Below are 22,163 nucleotides of genomic sequence, written 5' to 3' on the forward strand. Positions count from 1 at the left end.
GACACAAGCTGATGTGGAGCCTGAGTAAGCAAGCTCAGGAAATCCAAGCATTAAAAAAGTATATTACTCCCATCCAGAGAAAAACACATAACTTTTACAAGTTAAAAGCTTATAACAGTACTTATTAAAATGAATCAGAGAAGGGAAAAATGACAACTAACTGGCTGCCATTTTATCTTACCTATTTATAAGTGACAAAAATTGGAGGAAATATAAATTAGTGACTTTAAAATCATATCCAAACAGCACCTTGAGGCTGTTTTTCTTCAGTAAAATACCCTAAGAAACATTAATTCTGCTATTAATGAACATAAATGCTGCCAACATACTGAAAATTCAGGCTAAGTTAATAATGCCTGATGGGCCTTACTTCATGTTAAGATGATGTAATCATATGTCACTAAATGAGTCTCCTCATATTATCTTCACAGCAGTTGCATAACTGATGGGCCGTAGCAGCATTGCTGGAAACAATGATAGATCATTCTGGAATTGAATTACTTTTTTATTGATCCAACACAGAGCATAGAAGCCATCATCTTATTAACAATCGGTCCAATACTTTTTAAACTGACAGAGTTACATGAAAAATCCATTTATCATGACAAATTCACTTGTATTTATTCATTAATATTTCTTAAGTATTTATTCAAGTAGTTTGAGTTTTTCTCAAAATGTTCAAACCTGCAAGATCACAGGGACTTGTGCTTTGTATTTAGAAAGTTTGAAGTTTCATCTAAGTTCAAATAATATGCCTTCAGGAAAATGATAACTTTAAAAATGCAGTTACCTCTTAGTCTCTTGTAATTACACCCATGCCATTTGATTCTTTTTCACATTCTTTTTTTTTTTTTTTTTAATTCGGTCTCATTATGTATAGACAGTTATAATGGCTAAATAAGATTTGTACCAGAAATTAAAGTTTAGTTTAACACTTGAAAATCAATTTACTGAGTTCACTGTGTTGACAGATGCCAGAATAAAAAATAATATAATTTCCATAGAGAAAAAAGTACTTCACACAATTGAATATTCATGATAAAAATCTCAACAAATAGAAAGCAGCTTCCTCAATGTGATAAAGGACTTGCATGAAAAACTTCACAGCTGGCAACATACTTAATACTGAAAGGCTACTCTACTGCAAATGCTTTCCCCTGATAATTAAGACTAAGGTAAAAATTCCAGTCTCACATTTTTCACTTTATTTTCTGGCCAGTGTAAGAAAATGAGAAAAAAAAGGACATAAAAATTGAGTAAGCTAAGCTGAATTTGGAGCTGACATATTTATGTAAATAGGAAGTCCTAAGGAATCATCAAGAAAACTTCCAGAGCGAGTACTTTTAGCTATATCACAAGACTTTAACAATGAAAATTGAAACACTAGTGAGATAAGTCAAAGATCTAAAAACAGATATACCATGTTCGTGAATTTTAAGGCTATCATTTAAATCTTAGTTCTTCCTAAATTGGGTTACAGGTTTAATGTAGTCTCAGTCAGAATTGTGTTAGGCTTCTTAACAGATACTGACTAGATTACTTCAGGATTCATTTAAAAAGGCAAAAGACTAAGAACTCAAAATAACTTTGAAAAAGAAGAGAGGATGGCTTTATCTTACTTGACTTGATAATTTCCTGTAAGACAATGATAATCAAGACAAAGACAGTATGATATTTATATATAAAGATCGACAAACAGCTCAAGAGGCAGATCAGAATGTCCAGAGAGGGATCCACATTTGTTTTATAAGTACAGTGTAACAGTCTGGTGATAAAAGAGAAGTCTCTTTGGCATATGGTCCTGGAACAACTGTGTGTTGTGCAGAGGGAGGAACTTCATCCCTTACCTTATACCATATAAAACATAAGTTTGAAATAAATCATAAACTTCAAAAGCTAAAATAGTAAAGCTGCTTGGGGGGGAGTATAAATAAATATTCTTGCCACTTGGGCTAAACAACCTTCTTACAGAGGACATGAAAAGCAAAAACATGAAAGAAACTTTGATGAATTGAACTTAATCAAAATTAAAAACTTGCACTTTCTATCAAAAAAGATCAAGAAAGTGAGAAGGGGGTGCAGGGGCACATGCTTACAGTTCCAGTTACTTGACAGCTTGAGGCAAGATGATCACTTGTGCCCAGGAGTTCTTAGCCAAACTGGGCAACATAGCCAGATCCTGATTCTTTAAAAACAAGGTAGAGGGAGAAGCCACAGACTAGGAGAAGACAACTGTGGTGACTGCACATGCACACATGCATGAACACGCACACACGCACACAGGTGTATGTAGAGTATATGATGGTCCCTGATAACTCGATAATAAAAGAGGGACCAGTTACTAAAAAATGGGCAAAACATTTGAGTAAACAGTGCTCTAAAGTACAGTGTCCAATCAGCACATGAAAAAATGCCCCACATTATTAGCTTTCAGGCATGCATAAATTAAAATCATAATGACATATGTTTTACACACCTTTACACACCTATCAAAAAACCAAAGTTAACATGGCTATAAAAAACATCAAATGTTGGCAAAGATGAGCAACCTGAATTCTTTTACATTGCTAATAAGACTACAAAATAGTCCACTGACTTTGGGGAACTGTTGGTAGTTTAAGTATTTATGCCATAACTAAGCATTTTATCTTTGAGTAATTATCCAAGAGAAGTGAAAAAGTATTGTTCCCAAAAAGCTTTTATAGCAAGAATTTTCATAGCAGCTTTATTTATACTAACTTAAGACTGGAACCAACTGGAGGTTCATTAACAAAATAGATAATTGATCTCTGGTATGCTCACGTTGAATGCTACTCCACACTGCATGGTGTCATGATACTACATGCCCCAACATAGACAAGTCACCATAATGTGATGCTGAGTGAGAGTGGCCAAATCTCAAAAATACATACTTTTTGTTTTGTTTTTTTGGTTTTTTTGAGACAGAGTCTCATTATGTAGTTGAGTCTGACTTGGAACTCACTGTGTAGCCCGGGCTGGTCTTGAAATCACAGTGATCCTCCTGCCTCAGCCTCCAGAGTGCTGGGATTACTGGCGTGCGCCACCACGCCTGGCTGAAAATGCATACTCTTTGATTCCACTTACACGAGCTTACATAAAAAGCAAGAGTATCCTATCCTGTACTGGTAAAAATGTAATCAATGATTACCTCTGGGAAGAGAGTGTCACTGTGAAGGGATCCAGAAGAGCATTCTGGGTGGTGGGATATTTCGTGTCTCAGGATTATTCACGAAAACTGCCTTATAATATATTTAAGGTCTGAATATTGTATTGTATGTAAGAAAAAAACCTTAGTTTTAAAAAGATAAAATGAAATGAAAAATGACTTTTGCAATAGTATCTAAAAAAAACTCCACATAGTTTGGAATAAATTTTGACAAAAGACGTGTACAATCCAACACTAAAGCTGCTAACCACTACTTAGAAAAGTTTAAAAGGACTTCAGCAAATATATAGATGTTAATGAATTGTGAGACAGTACTTTTAGCATGTCTGTTCTTCATGATGTGAATGCGTAAATGCAACCCCAGCTGTAATTCTGCCAGGATTTTCTCTTTCTAGAATTTAACAAGCTCATTCTAAAATTCTCCTGGAAATAAAGAATCAGGAATGCTTCTTGAGAAGTGAAGAGCAAAATTGAGAAATGTCTTACCTAACCACAAGACTTAGTATAAAACTGCAGTAATTTAATAATTTAGTATTGCATTATTGAGAAATATAACTTGGAAGTGATGATCCAGACTAAGATATCCACTAACATGCCAATAAAATCAAGCCCAGAAGTGTATCTTTGCTTGGTAGTCCATTTGATTGTCAGCAGTGTTGTCAGATTAGTTAAATAGGGCAGATGTGTAGTAACAAGTGAATATCCATTTGGACAGATGTATGTAACATTAGTTGTTCTTTCATACTAAACACATAAAAAATTACTCCAGGTATATGCTTGTATGTGAAATCTTTAAGAAGGAAATATATAAGATTATGTCCTCAACTTGTTGATTTAGCCAAGTATTGCGTAGAATACCAAAAGAACTGCCAAAAAAAACCCCAAAAAAACCCAAAAAACAAAAAAGACCACCTTAGACTTCATCAAAATAAAGTTTTCTGTTTATTAAAAGACGGGTCAAAAATAAATAATAGACAAGCTATAAGGTAGGCCTAATTGTTTGTAAAGCATACATCTGACAAAGGATTGTATCCAGGTGTGTAAAAAACTCCTGCAACTTTTTATGATTACCCATGGACTGAGCATTTTCGCGAATATTTAAATGCAGTGGGTTAGGAAGTTTATAGTCACTTTTAGACTTGAATTTTACAGAAATTTCAAGAACACCATTTCTGTCATATTAAAAAAAAAAAAAAGCTCTTATGTAGGACTTGAGCTTTGTTTTTTTTCTCTCTTCTTTTTCCCTCTCATCCCCGCTTCCTTCTCTACATCTTTCTTTCTCCCTTATCCCCCCCTTCCACTCTCTACCTCTTTTGTTCCCTTCTCCCCTTTCCTCCTCCTCATCCTCTCTTTCTCTCTCCCAATCTCCTTTCCCGGTCTTCTAAGGAATACAGTTTTCCTTAGCTAATGAGTAGTGAGAGTTTTAGAGTTTTAGCTCTATGGCCCGTTGGAGTGATTTTAGACAACCCATTTAGGAAAATTTACAAAAGATAAGACCAAGGAAGTGATTATGCAGGCTGAGATATCCATAAAAGAGTCTTGCTGCTTTTTTCAAAATTAAAAATTGTAGCCGGGCGTGGTGGTGCACGCTTGTAATTCCAGAAGTTGAAGCAGGAGGATCACTGCAAGTTTGAGACCAGCCTGGTCTACATAGTGAGTTCCTGGACAGTCTGAACTACATAGTGAAACCCTGACCCCCTCCCCCCGAAAAGTTGCTAAAATTGTGGATTATAATGCTTTTAAATTTACTACATTAACTCCAATTGTTGACTTTCTAGATGTACTTTCAGGTAGCATTTTTAAAGGTTATATAAATCTAAAATTCTTTAAGAATTATGTGAGATGATTTGCTTCCTTTATTAGATGCTTCATCTTTTCTCTCATGCTTCTTTCCCACTGGGTGAAATATGTCAAGGAAATAGCACACTATATATTACAAGACATGAAATTGGGCCAGGCAACAGAATTGAGGTATCTATCCTCAAGAAGCTTACATTTTTGTTGGGGGAGACAAGCTGTAATCACAATTAAAATTAAAATCCTTGGGTGATGCATAATTAATCCCACATAAGTAAAACAGAAGTACTTTGAAACCCAGAAGAGAGAAATGAAGGGGATTTTGAGATAGAAAAAAGAACCTTGATATGTAGTATAGAACCCTGACAGAACATGGGCATCCAACTTTTGTCTGATCTGGGCTGCAATGAATGAGGAGGAGTTGTCTTGGACTGCATATAAAACATATACTGTAGTAATGTATACAAGTAGCAGAACTTTATTTTTGTATTTTTATTGTAACTTTTCTAATATTACCACTATTGTAGTTGTGATTATAAAAATATCATGACAAAAATCTGATGATACTTTTGTACTCTGTTCTGCAGCTATTGAAAAACATTTTTTTACAAATAACACAAGCCCAAGTTTAATAAGTAAATGAGAAAGTTTACAATCTGCGTAATAACAGTAAAGATGTCTTCACAGGCACACACACTAGTTGGTAGGTTGTAATACTATTATCAGGCATCAATGCATTTTACTTATCAAATGGCACAAGCACATGTAAATACTGAAATGAGTTTCCATTCCACTGACAGTCTGTGGTGGGCACAAGAACAAGGTGGAGTTAGCATTATAGTGTGTCCTTTTCAACACAGTGATCTGTTGTCAGTTTTACAGTCTGTGCTGAAGTGCAATACAATCATTTATTGAGAATATTGCCAAAAAGTGTGTTAAGTTTATGATCTTCGGGGTCACATTAGCTAGCCAGGGCCAAAGCAACCTGTTGCGGAGTGTTTGACATACCTACCGTAAGGATGGGTTGACAGAGTATAAAGGAGGGCACCCTGGGGAAAGACTATATATAGATAATTAAAGTGATACAGTACTCAGTGTATCAGTTTAGCTGGTCCCTTCCTTTTCTCCCATCTAATCGTATAAACTGGGCACAAGTTCTCTGTGGCTGTTTGCTTTCTAGTGTTTAGCTCAGTGTCTGGCAAAAAGTATCATAGACCTGTTTTAAATGAAAAATAAAAATGAATGTGTGTTCTAGGGATAATATTTTCATTTGGCTGGATTCAAATATTTAGGAGAACGCTATGAAATTTCTAAATTTTAAAGAAGAGGTTTAGGTGCCTAACCAGGGAATTTATATTTTATTTTATAAGAGTTTTGGTCAAATAAGTGACATGATGAAAACTAAAAGTATTTCTTAGCAAAATTTAGCTGTGGCTCAGGATTATAGGAGTTTACAGGATTTGAGATATTATTGCTTTAGGCCACATGAAAAGAACAATCAGTTGCAATGTAATTTAAGCACATCTTAAATAATGGCACATTGCAGCTGTTAGAGGATAACTTTTTTTTTTTTTTTTGGTACCAGGGATCAAACTCAGGACCTTGTGCTTGCTAGGCAGGTGGCAGAACCACTTAGCTAAATCCCTGGTCCACAGATAATTTTTTAAGATCATAAAATCATTAATCATAAATTTACAGATACAAAAATGCATAGGTGCATAAGATTCTGTGTCATCATGAAGAAATTTGTAAAATGTTAGAACTAGTTCAAAGTCCATACACAGTCACATTTGTAGAGCAAACATTGAAACAAATGTAATTGAGGCTAACGTTTGTGTATATGTGCACACGCGCACATGCACAGAGAGTAGACTATTGAGATATTGGGGGTAGAGGAGGTTATATCCCTCCTGACAGAATTGGTTTTGTTAGCAAGTGTACAGAAAACTATTTTTCTTTATTATCAATAACCTTTAACATACTGGAGAAATTAAAGGCTCTTACAGATTGAGAATCAGATAGCCTGGAAAGCTGAGTGCCATAGATCAGGTGTCAGCAAACTGCTACCATCTGACCCCCTCCCCTCCTTTTTATTGAAACATAGCCATGTCCATTTATATGTTGGCTAGAGCTCCTTTCTGAGTTTTTCCCACAACTTTTTCGTAATGCATATTAATAATATAGATCTGTAAGTTTCCTTTTGGCAGATTTGTACACATATATGACACACTATTTGTCTGTTTTCACCCCCATCACTTTCCTTGCCTCCCCTTCACATTTTAGGAGGCGTTTCAAAGTGTATTTTTTAATGGAGTCTATTATCCACTCTTATAGCCTCTTCTCCCCACTTACTGTCTTCTTATTCAATAATACCCTCTCTTCTACTTTCATGTCATTTTTTTTAAGATTGTATCTATTAGGGAAAATGGCTCATTTCATTCAATATGATTGATCATCTCTACATCCATACATTTTCCTGAAAATGACAAAATGTTGCTTTTTATGCTTCAGTAATACTCCACTGTGTGTGTGTGTGTGTGTGTGTGTGTGTATTGTGTTTGTTTATCCTCTCTTCTGTTGATAGGTATCTAGGCTGCTTCCATATCTTCGCCATTGTAAATTGTGCTACATTAAACATGGGCATGCTGGTATCTCTCTAGTATGCTAACTTACCTATGGTATAGACCCTGATACAGCTAGATAAAATGCTAACTCTGTTTTTTCATTTTATAAAGAACATCCATACTAATTTCCATGGTGACTTACTGATCTACATTCCCACCAGCATTGTAGAACAGTTCCTTTTTCTTCACATCCTTGCCAGTAGATTCAGTACAGTCCACATCAGAATACCTATAGCAGTTTTCATGGAACTAGGAAAAAATCCTAAAATTCATATGGAAACATGGAAGACCCACAAAAACCAAAGCAGTCCCAGGCAAAGAGAAGGCATCATGATACTGTTTCCAGTTATGCTACAAAGCCATAGAAACAAAAACAGACATGTAAACCAGTGGAACAGAATAGAGGACATAGAAACAAACCCAATTAGAGATATTTGCTTCCGGAAAAAGGAGCCAAAAATGTATATTGGAGAAAAGACAGCCTCTTTAACAAAAAGATGCTGTGAAAACTGGATATAATACTTGTAGAAAAATTGAAATTAGATCCCTATTGCCTTGTATAAAAATTAATTCAAAATGGATCAAAGACCTAAGTACAGTATAAGATCTGAAACCTTGAAAGAAAATGCATTGGTTAGAGTTCTCTAGAGAAAAAGAATTGATAAGAAATATGCTTTTATTAGATAGGATTGTAGGATCAGAGATAGGAAGGTTTACAATGGCATCTTCATTCTGGAGACATGAAGAATCCAGTATCTGCTCAGTCTAAGAAGCTGAATGCCACCAAATAAGGGATCAAGGATGCAGCACTAGTCTGAGAACAAAGGCCTGGAAGCTTTCTAGGGAGTTGCTGATATAGTCTGCTGTGGAAGGCTGAAGAAACTGGAGTCTGATTCCATAGGTGATGGCAGCAAAAGACCCCCTGCTGAAGCAGAGTGGAGTTCTCCAGGCACACACCAGCTTCCACCTTCTTCCCTTTTTATTCTGTCCAGGCTACAAGCCTGCTGGTTGGTGCCACTCACAGTCAGAGTGGGTCTTCACTTTGCTTGCCTATATGCCAGTCAGCTGTGGGCACACTGTACAGACATACTCAGAAGTGAGTTTCACTAATAATGCTAGGCATTTCTTAATCCAGTCATGTTGATTTATCAGGGTTAATAGCATAGAAAACAGGGGAAATAGTTGAAGCCATAGCCACAGGCAAACACTTCCTGAATAGAGCTCCAGTAGCACAGAAAGTAATACCAATAATCATAGAATGGTTTTTGTCCAATTAAAATTTTCTACACAACAGAAGAAATGACTAATAGAGTAAAGGAACAGCCTGCAGAATGGGAGAGACTCTTTGCCAGCTATTCTGACGGTGGATTATTATCTAGACTGTATGAAGAATTGAAAAAGTTAACACCCTAAACTCAAGTATTCCAAATAATTAGGACAGTGGAAAGCACTCAACTAGCATGTACAGAACCCTGGATTCAGTCCCCGATATTGGGAGGAAAAAGAGTTAAAAATGTTTTTTACTTTGATGTACGCTTTAGTGATAAGTAAAAGGCTTTCTAAGTTATGATGATATATGTAAAGCTGGGTGGCAAAAAGTACTATTGACTCTGACATATTAGGTTGTATATGTGTTTTAGTTTTCATTTCAGTACTACCCAGCAGACTAAATCCTGTAAATAGTTGAGTTGACACAATGATCAAGTTTACAAGTCACTGGGATAGATTAATGATAACACATAGTGTCTAGCAGATATCATACACTTAAACTTCATAAGCATTATTTCATTTGGTCCCTGCAATACTCTATGAAAGAAGTGTTGTTATTGCTGGTGCTGCTGCTGCTACTACTAATGCTGTTGTTGTCGCTCTAGTTTGATAGCCAAGGAATCTGAAGCCTCAAGGAGCTATATAATTTACCCAAGATTACATAGCTGGTAAATGTCAAGATAAGGAGAGTAGAAATAGTGATGAGAGAATGGCTGAAATAATAGACTTTGTGGTCTAGGTTTCAAAGAAAGGAAAAATGAAGTTGTGATTAAACTTGGGACTGCAAAAGAGGGTAAGATACTAGATGTTATGAGGTGGCAAAACATGTGAAGGAAGTGTTAGTGGAACAGTACCACTGTGAGAACAGGAGGTCAGATCAACGAGTTGTTGGACTTGAACATTGTGGAAGGCAGGTGGTTCCCAGGACTGACAACATCCTCCTTTGGGGAGTAGGCTGTTAGATGGTTGATTGGGGGATGGTTGGAGTCAGGAAGGTTAAGGAGACACAAGACTAGCTCTTAGGTTGATGTTGAAACCCTCCACAGATGACTCACCTGTGAGGTGGCTGTGGAAGGGCTGTGCCCAGTGGCTGGTATACAGCAGGAATTCATAGCAGGCTTGAAGCCCTACTCTGTAGTATAATCTAGGTTTTCTGGGTTGTTTGGAACATTGGTGAAAAAAAAAATCATGGAAGGAAAATCTCATTTTAAAGCATTAGAAATAGGCAATTATAATTGCCTATTTCTGTTAAAGGTTACTTGGCAGGAGGAAAAAAATGGATTTCTGTTTTCTCCTTAAAAGTTGATAATTACACTACTGCACTTCAGGAGCATTGTTTCAGAAATCAATTCATTCTTTTGAAAAGGTATTTCAGGAGAAGAGAACTTATTAAATAATTCGATACCATCTCAAAACAAGCAAAAAGAGGGCCAGAGATTTAGCTCAGTGGTTCTGGTGCCTGCCCCACAAGCACAAGGGCCTGAGTTCAATCCCGGTACTAAAAAAAAAAAAAGAGGTAACTACATAATTACCTAATAAGGAATTATTATAGTGTTTTGTTTCATTTCATTTTATTTTCATTGAGGCAGGGTCTCACTGTGGAGTCCGAGCCAGCCTTGAACTTACTATGTAGCCCAGGCTGGCCTTGATCTCCCAGAAATTCTCCTGCCTCAGCCCCCTGAGTGCTGAGATTACAGGCATGCACCTCCATGCCTGGCCTTTTGTCAGTTTTGAAGGATGTAACAAAAGCTGGAAAATGACAAAATAGATGAAGCGGAAACTACAGAATGTTGGCAGTTGTTGAAATTGGGTCATGGGTACATAAAGGTTCATTGTAAGTTTTTTCTATTTTTGTGCAACTATGAAATTTTGCAGAGTAAGATTTTTTTGAAGCTGTCCAGTTGTAATGTTTCAATTCATAAAGTTTTGCATGCCTAACTATAGGCCTAATGCTCTGTTGTGTGCTTATGTACTTATGGAAATATGAGTGGTTAGGAAGAGGGCTACTCATTTACTACACGTGAAAGCTAGCATTAAAGAGAAGAGTTATGGCCTTTAAAGTTTCCACAAATGCAAAAGAACAGTGATATTTCTGTGTCTCATGTTCTTCTAATGTTAGAACTTCACATAGCTATAGCTGGCTTCTTCATATTCATTTAAGAAAAGGCTCAAGCTGGGCGTTGTGGCACATGCCTATAATCCCAGCACCCGGGAGGCTGGGGCAGGAGGATCTCGCTGTGAATCCGAGACCAGCCTGGGCTACATAGTGAGAAAAAAGAAAGAAAAGGCTCAAACACACAATGGTAGTAATGTAGCAGCACATTTACTGGTACCCTTTTAACAAGAAGTTTCTAAATTTAGACATTTAGAAAAACTCACTTTGGGCAGATATGCTTAGGTTATTTTGTAGTACATCTTCAATAGAATTTGCCTTGAAGAAATCCCTGGTAGTGTTTTTGGGCCTGACAATTCCTATGGAAACCTAAGATCTAAAAGTAAAGCATTTTATTTCAAGTTTGTAATTTTTTTTTGTTTTTGTTTTTTGGTTTTTTTTTTTTTTTTTTGGTACTGAGGATCGAACTCAGGACCTTGTGCTTGCTAGGCAGGTGGCAGCACCACTGAGCTAAATCCCCAGCCCAGTTTGTGATTATTTAAATGTGGATATATTTAGATGGCTTTTAGCTGTTCTTTCTATTTCTTTTATTCCAAGAAATTTTCCTTTGTTGATCTACATCCCAGATTCCCTAGTCTGGTGTCTTTTTCATTGACTGACACTGGATTTAGAAAACTTACCAAGAACATATTAAAATAGTAAAATTTTTCCTTTGCTGCTTATTAGATGATTGGGAAAACTTCCACTGCTAGACTACTGTGTTTAGATAATGTAATAGCAAATAGGTAGTTTATTTTCTTTTTTAAATCAAGAAAGACTGGTCAGATTGTGTTGGCAGGACGCATGTGATGCATGACTGTTATCTTCTTAAATCTGCACAATACCAAGTATAGACAATGATAATTATATTTCAGGAAACCATGTTGGGATTGTAAGGTTTGGGGCTTGTGGGAGAAGCAGCATAACAGTTGGCTGGTGCTAGTTGGTATGTTTTTCTTTGACCCAGGAAAAGAGAGGGAACATCTCAGGTTTTCTTTTACTGTATTTCCCTGTACATTCCTCCCAGCCCCCGCCCCCTGAATTAATACGTTGTCCAAAGTGTTGGTAATGACTGGGAACTACACAGGTTGCACAAAGCATTTAATGAAATCTTGTCTTAGACAAAATACTAGAGAGGATCATAATTAATGTCTCATTTTCTGCCAGTTGCTATTGATTACTCATTCAAGATTCCTTTGTTCTCAGAATGATAACAACTGTAGTTTGCATCACTATCTAATGAGATTCTCAGGATAGAATTCTTTAACAGCACACTGATAATTGCTAACATATCCTTGAAATTTCAATGTAAATGAATTAGCATTATAATTATTGCGCAAATGCCAGTGTTTTCCAAATTTAAAATTTATTATAATCTGTTTTTTAATCATTCATAGAAAATTAACAGCAGACTGATACAGTCATTATTAAAGGCCAACATTTGTTGTTTGCCCAGCGTTCCCTTCACCCTCTTGAGATTTTTGATTGTAACTTGAGAGGCTTCTTTAACTCTTCAGTTCTCTTGTCATCATCTTGAAACTTCAAATGGACTTACAACTAAACAGTGCTATGATTGTAATTAAAAGAATCGCAAATAAAGGAGAAATTGCAAAATTGCTGTGCTAACTTTCCTCTAAGAACAATTTGTCTCTTCATCAATAACAAAAGAAAAACATAATGCTAGAACATAAAGAACTGAACTGAGAAGTCTTAACAGTGCATGTCTTCTGTTATCATGATCATGTTTTATGTCTGTCACTTTAAATTCAGCACACTCCCTTCTTAAAAAAGGCAACTCAAACCAACTGTTTGCCTTCGTGTATTAAATTGAACACCATTTTAGGAACATGAAATTAAGAAATCTGCTTATATTGTACAGGTTCTGTGCATTCATAAAAATTTGGGGATATCTGACATTCATATTGTCAATTTTACATTTTTTAGAAAATTAATAAGAAATTGGTGCTTCAAAATTTTAATCATAAAATAATGCTGACATTTTTTGACAAATGGTCATTAGGCTTTTATTTAACCTGAAGTTATGAATGGATATCAAAGTATATTAAGTACATATTTGAATTAGTCCATTTAATGGTTAAAAGTAGTTCTGAGAAAATAACTTTGTATTTATCAAGACTGAGACATCTTTCCCTTTTAAGGACAAAAAATACCCAGATTTTTTTGTAGCGTAATTGTGAGTTCTAACTACTGAACACCACCATTTTAAATAGGTTGTTCTTTTCCCTTATGAAGTCACGTTTAGTGTGCCTACCACTGTATTTAATAAGAATTCACATTAATAAGTGATGTTGTCTTAGACCACTACTTTATTCCTTTACTTTTCAGCCAGACTTAAACTAAATAGCCTTCTCAAATTCACATTTGAAAGAGTATTTCTTACACATGAAGAAAGAAAATTTAAAGTATGTATCATGTGGGTCATTAAAGTTCCTTATAAAGAAATGAGAATTTTCATTAACGATCTACAGGCTTGTTATGTATAATTCAAAATGTTACTGTAAGTTTTACTACAATAATCTAGAGCAGTGTTGGCAAACTTAAAACACACATGCCACAGCTGGCTGTTTGTTATTGAAAGGTTCACCATCACTATATTAGTCAACATTTCAAGGAGAAATTTCATTGATTATTCAGTGTCACATAAATTTTTCACAAATGATGTTCTAGATGACTGTAAAAAGGGTTTTTCTAACAGTGTATTAAGAAATGAATACTATATCAGTTCAGAATAGTAACTCATAGTTGAATAAGACAGCTTAGCGAAAAAATTGCTTTGCCTCATTCTGTATCCTCTGGGATATTTGTATGCCTTTTTGCCTAAGACACCTTCAGGACAAGATCAGTAGTAATCAATAATGCCTCTCATTTGTTTTAGGCAGGCAGAAAAATCAATAATATGAGCTGATATCTAATTTTACTTTAGGAGAAGAAAAATAGCTTTGGTAAGTGTTTGAAAGATCAAATAAAGGGAGACTATGGTTTTGTTACTGTAGAATATAAAAATGTCAAGCTTGTATAATTTAGCCCTTGTTTTTCTGAGTTGTATTTTTCGTTGCTTTCTTAGATGTTATTTCTTAGATTATTAAGTTCTTGCAAAGAAAATTATGTCCTGATAAACCATGTTCATTTCAGTTAACAATAAAACATGACCTTATATTCTTAAAAAGAGTCAATTTTTCAAGTATTTACCTAATCATATGGATCATGATACAGTTTAATCAGGGGAAATAATTATTGCAGCTAAGTGAAATATAGCCTCTGTGTTGTTGTTATGGTTTTTTGGTACCCAGGATCAAGATCTTGCACTTGTAAGGCAGACGTGGTGCCACTGAGCTAAATCCCCAGGCCTAGCCTCTGTATTTTTTGACATCTTTATTAATATTTGTCTATAGCAATAAGAATTTGTCAGTACTATAATTAGAAACAAGTAGCATTTTTCCCTAAGATCTTTGTTCTGCTTTGTTTCTTCCTACATTATGTACATATATGCAAAATCTACCAATTTGTATTCTTAGGTAACTCATTGTTTAGGATAGTAATACAAAAATTCATTTATGAGTCACTTACATTTTTCAAGTTAATCTTATAGGGAAAGGGTGTTGTAAAAAGGGTCATGATGTGAGATGTATATATACCAGTTCCCCATAATGAATGTATTATGGATTGCAAACATATATTAATCATAAATCTTATAAATGGTAATTAGATTCCCAAATTTATATAAGTCTTCTTGTATCAAGGAAAATGCTTTCTAAACATACCTGGGTACAACTACTATAGACATTTACTAAGATGTGCTTAGAGATGCCCTAGTGAATCCTCAATATTTATTCTTTTCTCTAGGTTTTTATTTTGAAAAATTAAAAACCCACAGAAAAGTGGAAGAAGAGTACGATGAATGGCCACGTGCTCTTTATCATCCATTAATATTTCATTGCATTAGTGTACACAGGGTTCTTTTCTTCTTACTCAGTGTATGTGTGTATATGGTTGTGTGCTGTATTTGACTTTATACACACAAGTGCAAACACTTCTGAACTATGTGAGAATAAGTGACATTTTACTATTCTTGATCTGGATTGATACAGCTTGAGTGTGTCACACTGTCCTTTGGATTTAGCATCTAATTGTCAACCCTCTCTCTAGGGGTCTGTCACTTCTGCCTCTATTTTTTTGCCTATTTCCAACATACTGTCTCACCATAGCCACTGGGATTTATAACTCAACCGGCTTGCATTCAGGGTAGAAAAGATCTCCTGAAACCTCAGGTTACTTCATGCAAAAGGATTGTACCCAGGAAACAGAAAAGAAACATACTATTCACCTTGAGTCTTTCATGATATTTAGAATGTGGTGATTTATAGGGAAATGAAAAAGTGAAACAGGTTTCTTATTAACTAAGCTATCTGCTTTTATTGTCAACCTTTACTTTTCCCAGAAACCCTGCGAGCTGTTACTAACGTACGTAATCACTTAACAGTTTATCCCAAGCATCACCCGTGCAGCACATTTGTTTCCATACTTACTATCCTGAGTATTAGTGGACAGATGTCATTTTAACTAGTTCATTCTTATACTGAATAAATTGGATAAAATTGTTATTTTTATATTCCCTGTTATCTTATAAAAATTAATAAAAATGCAATTTTTGGTTATCCTGCATTTAAATAATTGGACTGGTAAGTGGTTAAAGAAACCAGCTCACTCATGTTACATAATTTGCCATGGTATTAGTCAACATTTGAACATGGGTACTAATTCCAAAACTTCATGTTGTTTCCAGGACATCAGTACTTTTTGTGTAGTCTACTGTTAGGGATATTAAAAATGCACTTTCCTGTTAATCATTTAGGTTATAATGCCTCTTTGTTTTGACACCCTTGCAGAAGTAACTCCCTGACTGAGTTTTGCTCATCTGAAAGTTTATGTATCTTTTCTTATTACTCAGATGGACTTTTCACTGTCCTTGAAACTCAGTCCTTTGTTCCACTGTCAAAAAATTACATTATGGGTCAGAAAATATTTTTCAAAAAGGACTACATAGTAAGTATTTGAGACCTCAGACCATATAATCTGTTGCAATACTCAGCTCTTCCACTGTAGGCTGAAAACAGCCATATTAACACATTAATGGATATGATTGTGTCCCCCCCCCAAAAAAAAAAAAAACTATTCAAAAGCTAGCCCAGTTTGACTTGCAGGCTGTGACTTGACCCGTGTTATAAACATTTTTTTTTTTGGTACCGGGGATTGTACTTGGGTCCTTGTGCTTGTGAGGCAGGTGGCAGAATCACTGAGCTAAATCCCCAGCCCTAAACCATTTTTTAATATGCTCATAAGAATTTATATACCAGAAAGTATAAGGGGCATTGATAAGTGACCTTTGAATGACCTTCTCCTGGGTATGTGTGTGTTCCTTGACCAGCTTCATATGTGTCTTCATGTGAGAAAATGTAGATGAAGTAATAAGTAGAGCAGGTGCCTTAAAACATTATCAATGAAAGACAGTTTTGGGCTGAGCAAAGAAAGAATGTCCTTTTGAAAGACTGGTGATGTTTAAAGGAAAACTTAAATGTCCATGACCCATTAAGGGTTGCCCTTAAGCATGTGGTAATAATATGTTCCATCTAACATAATCAGTAAGTGACCTCAGTATTTTAGAAATGTTGCATGTGCCTAGCACAGGCAAAATAAAAGAAATACTAAACAGATGTGGCAATGGAAATTTCAGTATAATCTCTATGGAAGACTTAATGACTCCTGGATCATATACTCAAGGCATCCTTGGAAGAGAGCTATATCGCCCGGTTTTCTTTAGAGAGAGGATACATTTATATTCACTGTTTATGTGTATAATGATCATTTTCTCCCTTGTTTCATTTATTTGGAGTTTATTATTTTAAGGAAGATACATATTTCTCTACCAGACCTCTGAACAGTTTTATCTGCTGGAATTAGTTTATCTAATGTCAAATAAGTATATTAATATTATGTTGTCTTTTCATGTACACATCATGTCATCTAGTGTTCAAAACACTCTTCTCCCTACATTTCTGCTCTATAAATGAATATATACACTCTGTCCAAAGAATTCACTTTTTGATGAGTCTTTTTTTTTAAAAAAAAAAAAAGCTCTCAATTATGTTTATTCTGAAGATGTAATAACTCTCAGCTGGTTTAGTCCATTAATTGCTTCATGTGTGCTTCAACATTGTTGAATAAACTTTGCAAGCTGCCATATCCTCGCTTTGGCAACACATATACTTTGCAAGGTGCCAGAGGCACAGTGGCATGCACCTTTAATGTCACCCACAGGAGGCTGAGGCAGGAGGATCACAGGTTCAAGGCTAGCCTGACCTCCATAGCAAACCCTATCTATAAAAAATAATATATTAGTAAACAGACAGGCTTTCAAGTCAGTAACCTAACTTTACAGTTCAAGAAACTAGAAAAAAGAACAGTAAATTAAATTGAAAGCCAACAGAAGAAACAACATAGAGTAAAATAAAAATTAAATAAAATAAAGAATAGAAGACAATAGAATGAATAATCAGAAGTTGCTACTTCAAAAATATCAACAAAAATTACAGACTTGGTTAGATTGACTAAGAAAAAAGAACAAAGTCAAATTACTAATATAAGTGAAAACGAATGTTACTACTCTGCACTTTATAGAAACAAAGGATTATAAGTGAATACTATGACTAATTAAAAGCCAACAAGGAAACAATCTAGATGAAATAGAGAAATTCTTGAAAACACACATATATTATCAAAACTAGCTCAAGAAGAAACAGTAAATTTAAAAATAACAAAACAAGTGCAGTAGTAAGATCCTTCCAATTGAGAAAAGTTCAAGATCAAACAACTTCACTAAAGAATGTTCACTTTAAAGAAGAAATAAGGACAGTCTGTCTCAAATGCTTCCTTATTCCAAGACGGGAGCATTATATCTATACTAAAGCCAGAGATACTGGTATATAGGAAAAAGGAAACTAAACTGTTACCTGTTTTTAATATTGATGTGAAAGTCTTCCACAAAATATTAGTAAACTGAAGGCAGTATTTCTAAAGAAATTATACACCACGACCAGCTGGGTTGTGCAAAGGAATGCAAGTGTTGTGTAACAAATAAATATTGGTCAATATAGTTCACCACTTTAATAGAATGAAGAAGGAAAACATGATTATGATTATCTCAGTTGATATAGAAAGAAGAATCTGACAAAAATTGAAATTATGAAAAAAATAACAATATACAATCTGGGAATAGAAGGGAAATTCCTCAACTCAGGAAAGATCATTTATGAAAAATTCATAGCTAATATCATACTCAGTGGAAACAGTAAGATAGATAGCCTTCCCCATAGGATCAGGAATGAGACTGTTTTCACTTATGTTCAAAATTATGTTGGAAATTCTAGCCCGAGAACTTAGGCAAGAAAAAGAAAGAAAAGGCATCCAAGTTGTAAAAGGAGGTAAAACTTCCTATTTGCAGATAAGATCTCATATATAGAAATTTCCAAGGAGTTCACAACAAAACTGTTAATGCTAATGAATTTAGAAAAGTTGTAGGATATAAAATCACACTAAATTAGTTGTAGTTTTATACATTAGTAATAAACTAAAACTAAAATACTTAGGAATAAATTAAAATGAGGTATAAATTTAAACATGAGGTAAAACACTGCATACTACAAACATTGTGAAAAGAAGTTAAATAAGTGGAAGTACATTCAGTGTTAATAGATGGGGAGATTCAGTATTGTTAAGATGGCAGTAATCCCCAAAGCAATCTACATATTCACTGTAATTCCAGTCAAAATTCCAGTGGCCTTTTCTCTTTTTTTACAGAAATAGAAACGCTAGTTCTCAAATTTCAAGAGACCACAAATAGCAAAAATAATATTGAAAAATAAGGCAATATTGGAGTACTCTTTCTGATTTACAAACTTAACAAAAAGCCACAGTCATCAAAATTGGTGATACTGGCACTGGGTAGACATACAAACCAATCAAGATAGAAGTTAGTCTATAATTAAACTCAAATATCTGTAGTTAATTGATTTTTCAAAAAGTGTGCCAGTACCACTGACTAAGGACATATTATACTCTTCATATTATCTTGGCACAACTTTAATTCCACAACAGAAGAATGAAGTTAGACCCCTTCCTCATACCATAGACAAAAGTTAACCCAGAGTTTATCAAAATCTTAACTGTAAGAGCTAAAATTATAAAACTCTTGGAAGGAAATACAGATTATATCTTCATGGACTTAGATTTGGCAGTGGCTTCTTATATATGACATGAGAGAATGAGAAGATAAAAGATACTGGTCTACTTAAAAGATGAAAACTGTTATGCACTAAAAAGAACATTATCTTGGTAGATGCATAGCTTTTAAGGATGCATGGACCAAATTAGGTCAGCGGGATTGCTATGAATATAGCCAACAGTAATGCCAGGTGCCTACCAAAGGCCTTTAGATAGATCCTCTGTAGGGTGTCCCCCCCCATTTTGGAAAATATGTATGAATAAATAGTTCTATTTGAGAGTTGGCGGCAGCCTCTCCTGTAGCCCCTCAAGAGTCAGTACATAAGAGGGGCATCCTGGGGGGGGTGTTGAAATGGGAATTGTACCGCCTATGCCCCTCCTCTGTCTCTTCCTCTTCATTGCCCTCCTGGGGTGCCCAGCCTTGGATCTGGGCCAGCAGGGCCTCTGCCAGAGCTCATTCCACTGCTTCCCTACAGAGATGTTCCTTGGGCTGCTGTTTCTTGAACCTGGCCTTCCTCTCCTTCCGGGCGAGGCTGCCTCCTTCGTAGCTGTGCTTCCTCTTCCTCCCCACATGCTTCTGCATCCCTTACAATGTGTCCAGGTGACTCTTAATCTTTTCGTCCGAGCCTGGACCTGGCTCAGGGGCCCTGTAGCTTGGGGAGAGCTGGTACCAGGAGGGCTGCATCTGGGCCTCCACTACACTCTGGCCCAAGTAGGTAAGGATGCCCTGTGCTTTCTCTTGCCTCTCTTTCTCCTGCCCCTTCTCTTCCTTGTACTCTGTTGCCTCTGGTCACCCCTTTTCCTTCCTTCAAGCAGCTCCCAAAACAGGTCCATGGGACAGGAAGCCAGAGCTCGGGTTTCTTGCCCTAACTGCTCTTCACAATTTCAACTCTCTTCAGCTGGAAGTAGCCAGAGCTGTCTTGTCCTTTTCCTCCTTAAAGCAGTTAGGGGTACTTCTTCAGAGGGGGGAATATTGCAGATAGGTAAGTTAATTAGATATCTTACAGGCAGTTAGACGGGGCCAGCCCAGGAGAATCCAAGGTGGAGGACAGTCAAGACACTTTCTCTGAAGGCCAAAATTGTAAAAGAAGAGAAACTACTTTATCTTTGTACTTCCCTGGGGCTAAATAGCAGTGATTGATAGTCTAAATAGGTTTCAATCACCTGGGTGGGAGGCCATGGTTTTAACCTAGCCTTTCCAGGAAATATCCCTGACCCCCACCCTTACTGAAAATCCTTGTGTGCTTGCTGCATAACTTGCTCCCTCATTTGACCCCCATTTAATCAGTGTTACCTGGGTGACTGTACTTGTAATCTTGTTTCACCCCACCTCATGCCCACCTTGTAATTTTCCATTGGGTCTTACAGTTTTGTTCTACTTTGTACCCACCTCACCACATGGCTTTGCTGTATAAAACATCTTTGAAAATTAGGGTGAGCAGGCAACCCACTTCCCAGTCCCCCTTCTGTCTCTCTCAGAAGCTTTCTTCATAAATTTTTCCTACTCTTTAAAGAAAAACCTATAGACATGAAAGAAAATTATTGCAGATCATATATCTAGTGGCCTAGTATCCAGAACATACAAAGAACTCTTATCCAGGCACAGTAGTGCATGCTTATAATCCCAAGTATTTGGGAGACTGAAACAGGAAGGCCACAGGTTCGCAAGCCTGAGCATGTGTTGAAAGCTACTCTGCAATGATAGACGACAATGGGACACTGTCTACCATTCCACTTCACAAAAGATTTTGACAAATGAAAAGTACATTACAAGAGACAGTGTCAGATGAGGAGGAAGACACTCAAGCCTATGTCATGACACATAAATGAGGAGAATAGGAAAGGCCAGTGTTGGAAACATGGGCAGTCTTCAAACAATAAAAGCTACCTGAAACGATAGGGAAAAGAACAACCCCAGTGCTAAGATTGTTGGATGTACATAATTGCTAAAAACCAGGCAGTCGGTTGGTGGGAAAAGAATTTTTGGCTGAAACCAGTTGAAGTGGTAGAATTTTCAGGTTTTGGTCAATATCTACAGAATGGTGACTTGCTTCCTTGGCCTTATTTTATAGTCTTCTCTTCTGAGACAAGATCTAGGGCTTGGGAGCCCAGCCCAGCTATCTTCTTCAGGAAAACCGGGAACACCATACTACTCATTCTCTGCCACAAGTTCCAGGAGAAGACCACTCCATGACTCTGCAGCACTTGGTGAGTACATCACACAGCGAGTCCCATCCCAGAAGAAACAGCCTGCATGCCACCCACTTGACTACTTGCGTCCTACTCTCCCTTCCTTTCTTTTTGTTCTCTTTTAGTCTTTACTTCTGGCTATGCTTTTAGTTAGGAAAAAAATTTAGTTTTTGGTTTTCATTGATTTCAGGGCTTAACTTGTGTACAAGTAATACAAGGTTGAGCATTCATAATCAAAAAATACGAAATCCAAAATGCTCCAAAGTCCAAACAATTTTGAAATTGACATTATACCATAAAATTCTACACCTGACCTCATGTGGTAGATTGTAGTCAAGGCATAAACACACTAACAATTCTATGTAAAATTCCTTTTGGGCTATGTGTATAAAATAAGGTGTATATGAAGTATAAATGAGTTTCATGTTTAGATTTGGGTCCTATTTCCAAGATACCACATTATATCTATGGAGATATTACAGAATCCAAAAAAAAATCCATAATCCCAAAAACTTCTGGTCACACCCATTTTAGATAAGGGATTCAATCTATATCCATTAGATATATTAATAAATAAAATATTAAAATTCTTTAGTTTCACGAATACCTACCTGTTAAACTACCACCACCACCACTGATTGAACTC

General features: G+C 36.0%; 1 protein-coding gene and 1 pseudogene across 5 annotated transcripts in view; one reads left to right on the top strand and one right to left on the bottom strand.

The window, feature by feature from the left end:
* Positions 1 to 22,163, top strand: part of Tcf12 (transcription factor 12) — a 363,012-nt gene that overhangs the window by 264,234 nt on the left and 76,615 nt on the right. For all 5 annotated transcript variants that reach the window (XM_010641272.1, XM_010641271.1, XM_010641273.1 and 2 more), the window contains exon 6: positions 21,400 to 21,535. In XM_010641272.1, coding sequence (XP_010639574.1) covers positions 21,400 to 21,535 — 136 coding nt within the window. The remainder of the gene's footprint in view (positions 1 to 21,399; positions 21,536 to 22,163) is intronic.
* LOC104874259 lies at positions 19,635 to 20,507 on the bottom strand (annotated as a pseudogene).

This window comes from Fukomys damarensis, unplaced genomic scaffold (genome assembly GCF_012274545.1).
Source record: "Fukomys damarensis isolate Sample0158 unplaced genomic scaffold, DMR_v1.0_HiC HiC_scaffold_25, whole genome shotgun sequence".
Lineage (NCBI taxonomy): Eukaryota > Metazoa > Chordata > Mammalia > Rodentia > Bathyergidae > Fukomys > Fukomys damarensis.